Below are 15,599 nucleotides of genomic sequence, written 5' to 3'. Positions count from 1 at the left end.
GGCTTTGGAGAGCTACGGAGCAGCTTTAGGATTTTATTTTAAAAGAAACCAGGAACTAAATACACAGCGTTTCTTGATACTAGCTAAGCGGCAAACAGTCATCCTTACACAAGCCCACTCAGGTCTTCTCCAGCAGCTAGTAGCCCTACGTGCAAATAGCAAAAAAACTTGCGCCGACGAGCGCACACAGGAGACAAAAAGGTAGTCCAGTTTGCTCCTGAAGTGCTTCCCAAATCTTCGCACAAGCAAGGTAATTTCAAAAAGCAATGCCACATGTACAGACACACAGAGGCAGCACAGCTTACACAGGACCCCAGGGCCATGGCTTTGTTACTAATTACAGGGCAGTCATGGAGCTCTCCCTGCAAGTTAAAAGCCATTTTTGGGGGAAATGCCTCTTGGGAGTTGTCCTCCCTGCTATCAACCAGTGCTCACTGGACTGGAGGGGGTGACTGTTCCTGTGCCTCTGCAAGCTTGACATAGCCTTGGGATCTGAGAGACTGAGGTGTTTCTGCTATAAATTTGGGCAGAAATGCACACATGCAGAAGCAGTATTCATGCAGTCACAGGACTCTTTATTTTCAGGTAGACGGTTCTTTCATTTGCTTTTGTCAAAGTCCAGTCAAAATCAATACACACATCCCAAAAGGTTCAGTTTTTGTGAACTGATGTACTCTGATCCATCTAATCTACCTATTTCTCAATTTATTCTGAGGTCTACTGTTACTCTGGTCTACTTAAGCCAGCACTGATATTTCATTTCATACAGACAATGGTTTTCTGAGACAAGGCATAAAAATTGTTTAAAGTGACTATGCCAAATTTTACTTTAAAAACAGCCTTTGATATTGCTAGTACTTCAAAATAAGTATTGGAAGTTGCTTCAAGAATGCAGGACTATCAGTATTCAGCCTTACACAACTGAAGACATATTTGAGTTCCTTCACTATAACTTTTAATTTTTGATTAAATTACACAGTTGTCTTAACTTCCAAGATTATTAATACCATACATGTCCATGGTAAATTTGATCTGAAGGACTCAAGAACTGTAAATTGAGCAAATCTGGATACAAATCCATTTGCTCAGATTCTGCTTATCATACATGAGATTTCACAGTTCTCCTTTAAACATTTTTGATACAGTCAGGCTGTGATATATAAGAATCTTCACACTTGATACACCTTGGTCTGCTATGACAGTTTCATCAACTGTATTTCCAGTACATGAATGTTACTCAGCTGAAAAACACCCTGTGAAAATAAACCCAGAGTGAGAAGAACAAGTAACTGATTTAGCCATAGCTGAATCACAGAGGTTTCACTTCTACTTGCTTCCTGTGAGTCAAATGTTCCAGCAGTTTCTTAAGAGGAGGAGTTTTGTGTATGGTGACCAGACTAGTAATACAGACCCATTGTTTGCAACATTAATGCTCCTTTTCAAAATGAGAGACAACCGACAACTGTGGCTTGCACAAAAGGAAGAATAGCTTTCAGCCTCATACAGAGCACAAGTTAAGAGTTTCAATCTTTAAACCAGGATCAGAATTTTACATACAGACTGGAAACACCAGCTGTTAGTTTCCAGTTCTAATTACTATCACACAATACTATTTCACAGCATATCCCATGCCTCTTAACTAACTTTGCCATTACAACTACACTGTGTGTGCTCAAACTTCACAAATAGCAAGTTAACCACATTCTCTTAACCACTTCTCATGATCTTGACTCTTTCAAATGGCCCCAGCGACCTGCAGAAAAGACCAATGCAGAAACTTAACAGTTGAGATGCAGAATCCAGATATTAATACAGAATAGCTCACACAAAGGAAATAATTTATAGATTAAGTTAAACACAGGTATAAAGAAATCTACAGATGTTAATTGATTTTAAGTTAAGGTCAATTATATGATGCACACACACGCTAGGAAAAATGCAAAACAATAACATTGCTTACAGTCTTCTCCACAAGAACAGAGATGAAAAATCATGTCACAGAAGTTTATGACAATAATTAACTCTGTATTGAAGGCCTTCAGATAAAAATAGTAAAAAATGTGGTATAAGAAACCATAAGGAACAGGGGAATAAAGGCTTCTGGTTTGCATTGCAGTAAATAATTTACATGAAAAAATTTAAAATAATCTCACTGTGAACTTTCTGTAAACACACAAAATCACCTTTCCAAAAGATGTATTTTTAAACACATCTCAAAAGACAGAAATTTCTGGCTTTAGATTCTTACTGTGAGTTTTATTTCCTCATTAACATACTCCACAACTTTATGACACTCAGATAACTCTATGGCACTTATTTTTTTTAAACAGATGGTAAGACAGCTTCCAAGGCTAAGCCAAACTAACCTCATTTGTTCAAGCACTTGCAATAGTTTACTTCTACTTTTTTCTAAGCAATGCATATGTAAAAATAGACATTTTAAAAAAATACACAAAATGACAAGGTAGTACTTAAGATTCTACACTTTATTTAATCAGACAAATATGAACTATTAAAGGGACAGGTGTTCACTTTCTAAACAGCACTGGCAGCTTAAGTTCCTTGAGTTGCTTTTATGTCTTTCCTACCAAAAGTTTCCAGCTCCCACCTCTGTCAACAGAACAGCTCATGCTGAATGTCCTGGTTTAGAAAAAGTCAACTGCATCAGCTTAGACAGGCTGAACTAGTCCAGCTGATTCAGTCCAAAGCAGATAAGGAAGCACTGACATGAATTCACGTGACAGAGCTGGGGGTACAGTGGCATCTGGCAAACAAACAGATGAGCAGGTAGAGATGGTAAAATCATTCCAGCAAGTTAGGGAACAAAAAAGCACATTCTGGACTTAGCCTGGGCATCTAAAACATACCAAATATATATTTGTTCGTTAAAAAACAAGCAAACCCTGAAGTACTTCCAGTACAGTTAAATAACAAAACAGATGCTTCTATAGTAGCCACTTCTTTTAAAGACTTTGCAATTAAAAAGCAGTTTATATTTCATACAGGGTTTGATACTGTGTAACTTATAAGAGATATGCTGTCATCATAAATTATTTGCCTGATAAATATTCAATTAGAATAAAATGACTACCTTTAAGCAACTTGGTGTGAACAGAAAAAATATAAACAGAGTATTTTAAATATTTGCCCTTTATAACTTCCTCCTTCCACATATGCACTCTGCCCTCATAAAACAGCATTTATTCAGAAATACAAAATAATTTTAAAGAGCAAGATAGCTAAACAATAAGAAGGTTTAGAATCTTGCATATTTGCACATCATTCATATTATTATTGCACCATGAGACCTTTTATTTAGAGTAAATTTTGTGCTACTGACTAGTAACAATTTCACAATTGCAAAGAAAATTTAAGTTCCCAGTCTGTCTGGAAAGGCCAAGGATCTAACAGCATTTGTCTGACTAACCTGGAGGAATCCCTCCCTCATCAACAGGTTTATTAACATTTTTTAAATCAGTGAAGTCATCCTCTGTCCCAACACAATGAGTCCTTCATGGCTGCTCCATCAACTCTTACTGAAGTCATTTCCTGTCACAAGAATGAAAGCTTAACAGCAAACTAAATTCTTGCTCTTTTCCTTTGAAACTGCAAGACCCATCAACTTCTGCGTCCATTGAGAAGACAGACATTTGTAAGCTGAAATCAAGCAACTCAGCTCTTTGTTATCACACAGCTAATACTACAGTTAAATTTGGTGTTGAATTGTTCAATGAAGTGTCAGCCTAAGCTACTATGGTTACCACGGCCAATATGACCACAAAGACAACAGCAGGTTAGGTATGGGAAGAGGGCCTTCAGTAAGTGCAGCATGGCACCTCAGCTAATGATTCCTGCTTTGTAGGGAGCTTGCCCTACAGACTTGCTCAACGGCAGCTCTAATCTCCCTGTTCTCTTTGTTGAACAGCAGAGAGAATTCAGGAGGCTGCTTGTGACTCTAACAGAGTTCCACATGTTCAATATAAAAAACAGTTGAAGTGCTAGTGAATTTTGATTCTTTGAAAAAATTGGGGGAAAGGTATTATTCTCAAAAAAGAATTACCTCAGTTGTACCTCTTCCTCTGCCTCAAACATCATGTTCTTTTTACACAGGCATGCAATGGCTCCAAAGTGACAGGCCTGAATCTAGCCTACCACCAATGCTAAATTAATTTGCAGTCATAAAACACTATGAAATACTTCATATAGAATATATTGCTACACAGTCATTTAAAAAACATTTCAATTGTATGCTTGGAATTGTTCAACTTGGCCTTTTTTGATACTGACTGTGAAGCTGTTAGTCCAGACCTAAAGTTAAAGAAAGAAAAAAAAATATCAGTCAGGTTAAAGTGTCCAATACATACCTACACTACTTTTCCAACACTGAATATTTTTTCTAAACTTTATTTTTTTTAAATTAGTTGTATACTCAAGTTTCCAGAAATCCCTTACCTTTTTGTTCCTTGTGATGGATTTGTGCGTTGCTGTCCTCTGCTTAAACCTCCTGAAAAGTAGTTAGAAACAACCAAAATTAATTATTCCACTAAAGAAAGAATGCTTCAGAAATTACATACATGACAGAACTTTTAAATTAAGAGTTTTGGGTAAAGCTTTTTTTTTTCCCCAGCTTTTTTTTTTTTTAACATAATTGCATATAATCTGTCTCAAGGAGCAGATAAGATTTGATTCTCTGCAGTTTGAGTACTGTAGTTTATATAAACATTTTAAAAAAGAGAAAACCAAAAAGCCTTTAGTTAGTCTTGTGGTAGTTTTCAGAAATATTTCAGCATCACATATTTTATTTTCAAGGTGGTTGCTGAAAACGGTATTTTTAATTTTTTTTATTCTGCTGGGCGAAAAAAGAATCTTTGCCAACAGTAAGATTTTCATCTAAAATAAAGCCTGTTTGCATATGTAGAAACAACACTGCTTATAAAATGTGTAAAGGATCCATATTCTAAATCTTGCGTTCTGAAAATTCTAACACAGTAGTGTTTTAATTTCCTCTTATAAAGCTCCCAAGTTAGACTAGGGACAAGGTACTTCAAACAGATACTTAACTACCTGCACATGTCCTCTCATCTGGCCAAAGATTAACCCTTCATCAAAAAGATAATTTAGTTGAGTAAATATGCTACTGGCTTGGCATGTTAGAGGTACAGTTATGTGATATCTTTTATTAGACATAAAACAGGCTTATGAGTTCCTGTCTTTATGCTTCAGTTCATCACCTCTGGTTTTGCCAGCACATTACATAATGGAACTGTTCTGTCAATATCTGAAATGATCCAGGTTGAAGATGTTTTAATTGATTTTCACTTAAATCTCAGTGGCCTTACAAAGACCATTCTGAACATGGTTGGGGGGTAGCAAACACACAATTTACAGAAATGAGCAGTAACTCCTATGTTGCCATTGTGGCAAGCAAGAACGTACTGTGTAACTACAGTCATGTTTATATATCTAGTTTGTCATGAAAACTGATTTGGTATTTTTTAAATAAAAATGTTCACTCTTACATAGGCCTTACTCAAATGATCTTGTTGCAAAAATCTCAAAAGCCCTGAAATCTTTGAAGTACACTATTACCAAATTATTTTAATTGTACAACTAGATAATTTGAATAATCAAATACATCCCAACATGCATACTCACCAATTCTGTTTGAGTTTTCCATATGGTATGTCTTACTAGGAAAATAATTCTTTTCTTTCAGCTCCTGGACAAGGCCTTCATTTAAGCAGATATCCACATGTCTGTTAAATGACAAAAGACTCGTTGTTTTCTGTTCTGAATTACAAACTGGACAAACAAGAACACTGTCATCTTTGGCTTCAAAGAAATAGGATGAACTAGTTTCTTCTGTATGTTCAGTCTTCTCAAAATGGTCTTCATTGTCTTGTGAAATTCTTTTGGGGTAGAGACACTGCTTCATACACACATTGCTACCAATATCACAGAGATTGCTAGGCTGTCTTTCTCTGTGAGGTTTATCAGATATTATCTGAGCGGATTTTTCTGTGCTATTGCTAGTAGGGTTGTCTGATGTACTTGCAGACTGGTCTCTTCCTGCTAATTGATCTGTTCTATTTGGTTTACATTCATCAACATTTTCATTTTTACATTGTGGAAGAAAGTTAGGTGTATTTTCTCTTGAACTGTCATACTTGGATATTTCCATGGTATCAAGATTCCCATTGAGGCACTCATCAATATGCCTGTTAAGCTCTTCCAAATTATTGCTGCTTTGTTCCTCAAAGCAAACAGGACAGGTGAAGATCTTACACACATTAGAATCCTGGAGGTCTGTGACTTCTTTTGTTTCTTCCACAAAATTTGCTGATGACTTCCTGTCATGAAAGAGCAACTTACTTACAGTTTCATTTGGAGAAAGATTCTCACTGTTTAGTTGCCTTGCAGCTCGTTTTTTATCAAAAAAACTTCCTCTGAAAGATGCTTCTGATTTTTTTCTGAAATATTCTTGGTTGGAATTCCTTGACTGAAGCCTAAGAAAACCTATTTCTTTTCCTGACTTTAAGAAACTTGTAATGCTTTTTTGCTGGTACTTCTTCTCTTCTTCACTTAGAAAACCTGATACTCGTACACCTAATGATGAAAAAAAACCTTATAGTACCAATTTATGAAAACTTAATACTAATTCTTAATTAACATCTTCTGAGGTACAAACTTACAGTACCAATTTATGAAAACTTAATACTAATTCTTAATTAACACCTTTTGAGGTATACATACACTCAAAAAAAGTGCATTTTTATCTCTAAATGGAGGCTATACTACCTGCAAATGCTAACAATGGATCACAAGGCCCATATGATTTTATCAAACCCAAACACTTGCCCCATCATATTAATTTCAATACTCATGAAGTTTTAACTGATAGCACCATAATGTGAAGCTATAAAGTTAATTCACCTAATACAGGATTCAGTCTGAAACAGAGTTTTCCATTAAGTTTCTCCACCAAAATATTTTTTCCTTCAGTGTGTACTAATACTGTAGAAAGTAAGTTTTATGTATCACTGAATGGTTCAAGCAGAATGTATAATCACCTGAACACTGGTCTTACGAATCAAAACACAGTTTACTTTGACAGAAATTTTCTGATTTCTTGCAGCACATAGCATTTTCAAATCTATAAACACTTTTATTTAACGCATTTGTTTCTAACAGAGGTTATGGGCTGAAACATGTTGCTGTGGTGCAAAGCAGATTTAAAAGCTCTTTGAAGGCAGAATTATGCACTGCTATGATTCTACTCTCATGCCAGTATGTATGTTTTTCCAGGGCTAACAGGTTGTGAGGAAAGTACAATGTCAATTAGTAAAACATTCCTGAGTCACCATTCAGCACTCCAGACCTGTTTCACTTTTCAAAAACTACCAGGGTAACACAGAAAGGACAAATCCATTTATACCAAGTTTACTTTAGATTATCGTCTATTACTTTGATACACTACAAAATCTAACTCTAAAAAGGAAGAGTTTGAAATATTTTACCCATAAGTCTTATCCGTAAAGGGTGAGGAGCAACTCTATCAATTTCTGTTCCTAACAAGTCTTTAGCAACAGCAAATATTTCCTCCTCAGTAGAAACAGAAGACAGGACAGTTGAAGCTCTTGTTTTTACTTCAAAGTTCACATTCTTTAGCTTCAAGGTAACAGTTTTACCCTAGGGAAAAAAAACAAAACCAAAACCAACAAACAAAACAAAAACCCAGAAAGGAAAAAGGTTAAATATGTCATATATGGCACAGAAATAATTATTTTGTAGCATCTATAGAAATGCCCTAAAGCCATAGTCAAGACTGTGTGTTTGTATGTGTACAGCAAGAGGCACTGCCAAGAATTTGCCTGCAAGATTCTGCACTTGCTCCTAAACTGGTGCCAAAGTCAAATTCTCTGAACTGGGTCATTTGGCTGTGGTTCCCAGCAGACCATCTGCCATCAGTGCATATTCAACACATCTCATGGTTTGCCTACAGCCTCAACTTATATCCAGTCTACAAAATTTACTTCCTCACTTAGAAACTTTAGTGCCAGATAGCTTAACTTTGCTGGGAAAACTACTAAGAATGATACCCAATTAAGGATTCACTGAAAACTTCCTCCTGCATGGTGCTATCAGAGCCACACACAGCATCTGTGTTTGGCACAGATATTCCCCTGGCAACACCTTCCAAATAATTTGTGTGATGTAGTGTGACCATCCAAATGTAAATACATGGCACTTTTTTTGTTCTGGTGCCTTTGTAAGCTTATCCCTTTGTCCTACTTAGCTGATGATTTCCCTTTCAACCTGTCATCTTTTGAGACAATCTTTTATGGCTGAAGAAGACCAATCACCGTTCTTTTAGGTCTTGAATGTTATTCCTTGCTTTACCATAAAGACCTCCATAGAAAATATGAACTGTTCTTTCCAGACAGTAAACAGAAATTTAAGCAGAAGGAATACAGGGACTGTTCCTACCATTCATACCACTGAATGGTATGAATAACTTGTCAGCGAGCTGGGGACATGTGAACTTCTTCGGCTACACTACTGGCTGTTGACTGAATCTGGTATGAATACGGGAGAGTAACACAGTGTTTTAAATACATCAGTATTACATGACTGACCAAAGCACAGCTCATAGGGAATCAGCTTTATTGCTTGCCTAAAAACATTGCTTTTAGCATAAGATGTTTATATGCTAAATAACATGGTTAATTTGTTGAATTTTTTCCACACATATTATCGGATAGCCACCTGAACAATAACAAAATGCCACCTAAACAATTCTAAACATCTGCAAATTAAAGAATAGAAACTCAGGAAGATAGATTGCATGGTATGATGATGCTGAAAGCACTCATACTAACACTGAATTTCAGTACAGTTTTGTCTTTTTGCAAGTAAACAGAGAATAATATAAATACCTTAAGTCCTTCTTTCTGTAGCTCTTGAGCAAGATCTCTGCAGAGTTCTCGACACAAGCTGTACTGGTCTTCTGCTGCATTTATTTCACTGAATGTTCTAAGATAAAGATAGGATCTCTTTTACAGTATGAACCCCCAAAATTCCTTCAGTGGCTGCCATCTAAATTATTTTTTTGTACAGTTAAACAAAACTACATCAGAAGAAGGTTGTGTCAGTTTGAGTGTTTACTTCAAGGAAAAATGAATATTAATAGGAATATTATACAGAAAGATTTGTGCACATTTATGTGTTTCAAAGCCCTTCAAGTAATGAAATAACTTGGCTTTCAATTTTTAACGCACTACTTGAAAATGTACCACATGTATAGTCATTCATGTTTAAATATTTGCAAGAGAGAATACTAACACCGACTGAACTCATGGAGCCAGCCACGTTATTTGTATTTAAACTCCTTTGCACAGTGCTGTATTACATCAGAAGAAAGCAAGGATTTGAAAGTCAACAGAACCCAGTATCAGAATCAATTTATACAGATGCCAAGAAAAAGATGCCAGCTAGAATAATTATGCCTCAGAAGAGGAAAAACTACCTTACCACCAAAATGTTGCTGCCTTTGCTAGAGCTTTTTAGCAGTGCATTAACAATATTATTTTTCTGTTGTGCATCTGCTTTTTAGTAAAAACATGAGAAGAAAGGCAACCTTCAATTAGCAGTGGTTTTAAGAGTGGTTTTAAATAGGAATTTTGATTTATTTAGTAGGAATAAGAATCTTATCTTCTTTTCTAAGAACAGACAACACATGAGGGTAAGGATAATTATCACAGTGGTCTACAGATTCTTCTTGTAGTATTGCCTTTTTAAAAATGAACTTTTGGAAATTACATACACCACCTTCTTAAGGAACTTCACACTGTTAAAAACTTAAAAAGATAGGAAATGTAACAAATTTTAGTTAACCTTGCAAAATTATTCTCTGTTTTGCAAGTCTACCTTATACATGTTCTGCTATGCATGGCACTGCAGGCTACTTGACTGATACTGATGTTAAACTGGAACATATAAAAAAACCATATAAAAAAAGTCCTTATATTTCCACCCTGTATTATGTCTTAAAGACCACTTTGATGCATTAAAGGCATTAGGAGAATCAGATGATATGAAAAGAGAGCACACAATCCAATAGAAGTACCTCCACAATATTCTAAAGCCAAGGAAACAGAAAATAATGAAAGCCTCAATCTGATTTAGTGAGGTTGTTGTGTTATCAAAACACATATAAATACACAATGAAATTACATGACTGAGAAAAGTATATACTACTTAGCATTAAGCAAGTTTAGTGATTAGTGTAATTTTTTCCAATATTAAGGAGACATACCTTTCAGTGCTCATACTTTTTCTTTCTCCATCCCTTTTAAAAGAAAAAAACAATTTATTATATTCACTTTACCTAGAACCGTTATCTTTTCAATAAACTGAATCAACCAATCATGCTTCAATAACTAATAGTAGTCGTCTTCTATAAAATCTGGATGTTAACTTTTTCTACAAATCTTGTACATCAAGCTTAAGCAAGTGCAAAATGAAGAGGTTTTTATTTAAAGAAAACATTAATTTACTGTAGATGAAGTAAAGACATAGATCAGCCATAGACATCAATAAACAGTTGGTAAAAAACCAAACCAAGCAACAACAAAACCCCAAAGAAACTCCCCTCATATCAACAGTCCTATTTAAAAATAAAACTAACTACAAATCCTATACTGTCTCACCTAGCTATAACTGTGCTATTAAAATCCTGAACATACTATGCATATTTGAATATTTTTTATCTGAGGAATTAGTATGCTTTTTGACTAAATTATTGCTCATGTTAAAGGTGATGTGTTAAGGCATCTTTTGTTTCTTGCTGGTTTTAACTGAGCATCCTTTAACAACTCTTCTGCATATAAGGAGTTCCTCAGAGCAATTTCTTTTTAGGTCCTTCTTCTGTTTATAACTATTAGAAATAACAAATTTGGTATCCTTAGATTTTCCTAAATGAAGGTAGTCAAAGACAATGACCCTAAGATCAACAGTTTACTGACTGAGGTGTTGGTATTTAAGGGCTTGCTTTCTCCACACTAAAAATCACAGAAATAAAGTTCATGCTAACAAAAACAAAACCAAGAAATATATTTCTTATAAAACACTGTTAAAAACATATTCTCCTTCAAAATTATAATCTTGGCTTTTGAAATGCACCTTTTATTTTTTTTTTAAATGTACTGGGAGATTTCCTAGACTGTACAACACCTGAACAGGATGAATACAGGGAAAGAGTGCACCAATTATTAAAGGACCATTTGAGGTTGCATTATCTTAACAGAAACAAATATTTGGAAAACTGAATTTTATCTTTTATATTGTGAAGCCACCTTCACAAATTCAATCTTACTGCACATTTTGTTTAAACTCAGCATAACTCTGAAAAGAAAAAACAAAGACTTGTGCTAGCACATTACTGGTCTACAAACTGCTGTCTGTATATATTATTTTGTAGTCAAATGGACAAAAGGGAGGATGTATTACTGTCAGAGAAGTAACAGAAATAATACAGAATAGGTCTTTCAGAAGTACATAAGACACTTTGGAACTCCTAATGAAACCAAATCATTATGAAGTTATTTTTAAACAGAATTTCAGCACATAGGGAAGGATAGAAAGATATTTACGGAAGGAATATTTAAAAGAAAATACTCATTCTTAAATTAAGACTCTTGGTTACACAAACAGCAAAATGTCTTCTTTTTCTTTTTTTTTTTTTTAAGAACAGATGTTCCATGTTTGTATCCCGGACAAGCTTCAAAATTACACATACTATGGAAAAGTTGTATTCACCAGTAAGACTGATTTCTCCCCTCCCAAACAGGAGGCTAAAGCACCACTACAGTAGTATGAACCTTAAGGGAACAGACATGAAGAAGGATATAAAAATCTCCAGTTCTATTCCAGCAAATTCACAAATTGATATTACAAATATATACATAAACATGATAGGAAACAGCATGACAGGAAACAGTAGCTTCATTTACTTTAATTAGCAATATGACAATTTACCACCAGAAGATCAGATACCAATGAGATTTTAATTACATGTATAATACTGTAATAATATATAGATAATAATAAAACCCAATGAATGTATACATTTTTAATAGAAGAAACAGGACTGAATACCTCTGCTTAGGACAACTCATTTTCCTTTAGCTATTTTAGTAATCATGAGGTTATCCCAAATGATACTGACTTGATTTATTGATATATACACACAACTTCTCTGACAGATGTATTGAATTTTACGTATCAGATATGGCTATACAAACTTTTGCTTTTTAATGTTTGGCTGTTATGAGTATCTTAGCCATAACTGTAAGAGTAACAGTTATCCGAGATCTTTTAAAATATATTAAACAAGCCAAACTTTCATATTTGTTTCTCAATGCGTCAAGTCTTAAAATGTACAGTATGTAACATACACAAGGAAAAATTCAGAAAAATGCAAACACAGGATAAAAAAACAAAAAGCAAAACATACTTTTCCAAATGTGTTGAACCCAGACCAAGGGAAATATCCAAGAAATTACGCCAAGATGCTTCTGAAAAAAGAAGAGAAAGTAGTGCCCTCTGCTGATAAAGTTCTGAGCAAGTCACAATTCCAAGGGCTTTTAACATCTTCTCTGTTACTTTTCCTATACCTGGTACCTGCAAAAGAGTAAGTATCACTATGTTGGAAACTTTCCATTTGTAGATCCAATACTAAGAACAATTTAAATCAAACACAACTTGCAGATTACCTAGGAAAGTGTATTTCTTCAGCAGAAATTTGCTTTTAGAACATAAGGAACATGACTGCATAGCAAACGTCATGGTATCTCTTACCTTTCTAATAGGCAAATCTTTTAGGAAGTCTAGCACTGCGTGTCTCTTGGGATCAATTCTGTATTGCCCATTAGGTTTATTACGATCACTGCACATTTTTGCTAACATTGTATTCGGTGCTATGCCTTAAAAACAAACAAACAAAACCTGTATTTTCAAAAGATACTAGACAATGTTTAATTTCAACTGCCCTATTTTTAAAAGCACAGGAATAGACTACACATTTGGCAAAGACTAAACATAAGCAGAAGAATGACAATAACTGATGAACAGATTTGTTACAATTCTGCAAAAAAAATTTTGTAACAGACATGTGAGAACATAAATATTTGTCGTAGATGAAACATAACAGATAGAGCGTAGCTACCGTTTTAAGATAGGGTAACACAACATGCACTAATCAGTCATAAGGGGTTAAATACCAAATGTTTAAAAATAACATCAGTTACACCATTGAAGGATTTTACGATGGTGATCATAATAAGAAAGAAGGAAATGCTTACAACTGCAGTTACAATGAACTCCTAATGAAAAAGAGATATTTCTTCCCTGTATTTCAGCAAAAAACCTAAATTTTTACAAAATTTACCACATTGAAGTGTTTTGTGGGCTAACACTGCTATGCAGTTATTTTTAAAAAAATATATATATCACTGACACTAGTAGAGATGAGGAGGGATTGCTCTTTTCTATCAGAGTAACTATTTTTGCAAATGAACTCTGGATTAGTTTAGCAAGAAAAATAGAATTACTCTGCACTACAGCTCTAGTATTCTAAATTTTGATTTGCTCACTGATGTAAGGTATTATTCAAGATGGTAGAAATAATCGTATTTATTATTGATTATCAGTATTGTTTCAGTTAGCCATCTAATAGTTTTTAATTACTGGGCTTAAAACACCTGATGTACTTATAAAAGCTATGTCTGTTTTCTGAACGCTAACAACCTTAGGAAGACAATACTTCAGTAGAAAAAAATTATTATTTTGCTACCACTCACAACATGTGGGAGGGGAGGTCTCATCCTGCTACCTCCTACTAACTGCTTTACTTTCAACACTTCCCTGGCCTTCCACATCTGCTTCATAAAGCTCAGCACTCGCTGACCTCGTTCACAGTTTGGATGGCATCCAATTTAAGTGACTAGGGACATACACTTTTTTTAGTGACCTAATCCAGATTATCACCAAAACATTCGATTTACAGGTAGGTTGCCCAAGGTCAAAAGACATAAAAACTGAACAGTAAATATTAAAAAGCTAGTGAACAATTTATTAACCTCAATATGTATTTACTACTCTGAGAACTAACTTTTTAATGAATTTTGATATTGCCTTAAGCAAGGAACAGCATGGAGAACTTTACAAATACTTAACAATAAGATCTGTTTTTCAAACTAACAGAAATTTAGCAACCAGACAGATTTCACTGTGACACTGGCTTATGAAAATAATTACATGAAGCACTAAAACAACCATCAGCACTAAGATTAGCTTCTGAGCGCTCCCAGCAGTTCTACCACACTACTTGTATTTCAAGAAGAAAGAAGCCAAAAGGTGGTAGAACTGCTTCTATGATTTAAAAAACAAAACAAAACAAAAGTAAAAAGGAGTGGCTTTGACAGCTATTAGATCTCTTGAAAGTCACAGTCTGCAGATTTGGAAGACAGTTTATTTCTTTGCAGCAGAAGAATGCAGGGGCAATGCTAATTTCTTAATTAATGACCTCTGAGATTACAGTAGAAGACACTGTGGAAATACAAAGCGTTATTACTATTCGTGTGTCTGAATACCTGCACTAGCAGTCAGTTGAGTTTTCTGCTCAATCCTAAAGCGAATTTCCTTCACCGCTTCCTCTGCATTAGTTCCAAAGACAACTGAATTTTGCACGAACTCATCTTTTTTTTCAGCGTGGTCATTCATGAGAGGTGCGTTATCTTCAAACAGTACTGGTGAAGCGGAGTATCCATCTTCATTAAATTTTGCAGACATGTTTATATCAGCTTTATCTATGTTAGATAGAAATAGAAATAGATAATCCATCCATATATAAAACATAGTTTACTGATTTCCTTCTGCAGTGGCTGAAAATAGTTCACTAACAATTTTATTTTTTCTGTTTGCGAAAAAAATAATTATTTAGCTGAACTAACTGCATAGGTTTTTTTGTTAGAAGAAAAGAGAGTCTTAATGCTTTGTTCTTAATACGATTGGAGTTGGCTGAGATTGGAATAATTGGCTAGGAGACTGGAAATAACGAGGTTTAATGACCTGTTGCTGTAGCAGCAGAAAACCACCAAAATTCTGGCATTATTTTTGTTTCATATTGGAGAGAAGGCCAGATACCCCCATTTTTTGTGGAAATGAAAATCTTTTGCAGAAGTTTTTTCAATATCTCTGAAGAACATTAGGGTTCTGAGATATCTGGTTCTAGAACCACCAGCCTGGTGAGCTTCTTGTTTTCAACTGCTGTCATGGGAGAACAAGAAATGTCAGCAGCCCTTTGACTCTACAAACTTTACTGTTATAGTTCCACATTCTGAGTGCTTGTTTGTGTTTCACGGGAACAAAGATGTTAGAGAAGTATGAAAAGGCACATGACTATGCTAGACATCAGTGATACTTATTTTGTAAAGGCTATGACAGTTCGCTTCTTTGTATTCCATTAAAGCTTTTCAGTAGTAATGTATCGTTGATTATCCTCTTAATGGCTATTTAGATAATTTTTGAATACTGGTAAG

General features: G+C 34.8%; 1 protein-coding gene across 5 annotated transcripts in view; it reads right to left on the bottom strand.

Moving 5' to 3' along the window:
* Window positions 1-2,468: 2,468 nt before the first annotated feature.
* The window catches only part of POLK (DNA polymerase kappa), a 33,915-nt gene continuing 20,784 nt past the window's right edge, over window positions 2,469-15,599 (bottom strand). For all 5 annotated transcript variants that reach the window (XM_056324562.1, XM_056324560.1, XM_056324559.1 and 2 more), the window contains 9 exons: window positions 14,652-14,867; window positions 12,859-12,983; window positions 12,515-12,681; window positions 10,316-10,348; window positions 8,937-9,033; window positions 7,518-7,689; window positions 5,656-6,606; window positions 4,453-4,504; window positions 2,469-4,308 (listed from right to left, as the gene is read on the bottom strand). In XM_056324562.1, the coding sequence (XP_056180537.1) occupies window positions 4,224-4,308; window positions 4,453-4,504; window positions 5,656-6,606; window positions 7,518-7,689; window positions 8,937-9,033; window positions 10,316-10,348; window positions 12,515-12,681; window positions 12,859-12,983; window positions 14,652-14,867 (1,898 nt within the window). In that variant the 3' untranslated portion in view covers window positions 2,469-4,223. The remainder of the gene's footprint in view (window positions 4,309-4,452; window positions 4,505-5,655; window positions 6,607-7,517; window positions 7,690-8,936; window positions 9,034-10,315; window positions 10,349-12,514; window positions 12,682-12,858; window positions 12,984-14,651; window positions 14,868-15,599) is intronic.

Source organism: Falco biarmicus, chromosome Z (assembly GCF_023638135.1).
Source record: "Falco biarmicus isolate bFalBia1 chromosome Z, bFalBia1.pri, whole genome shotgun sequence".
NCBI lineage: Eukaryota > Metazoa > Chordata > Aves > Falconiformes > Falconidae > Falco > Falco biarmicus.
Note: the sequence above shows the minus strand (reverse complement) of the source record. Positions and strands in the feature narration are given on the sequence as shown.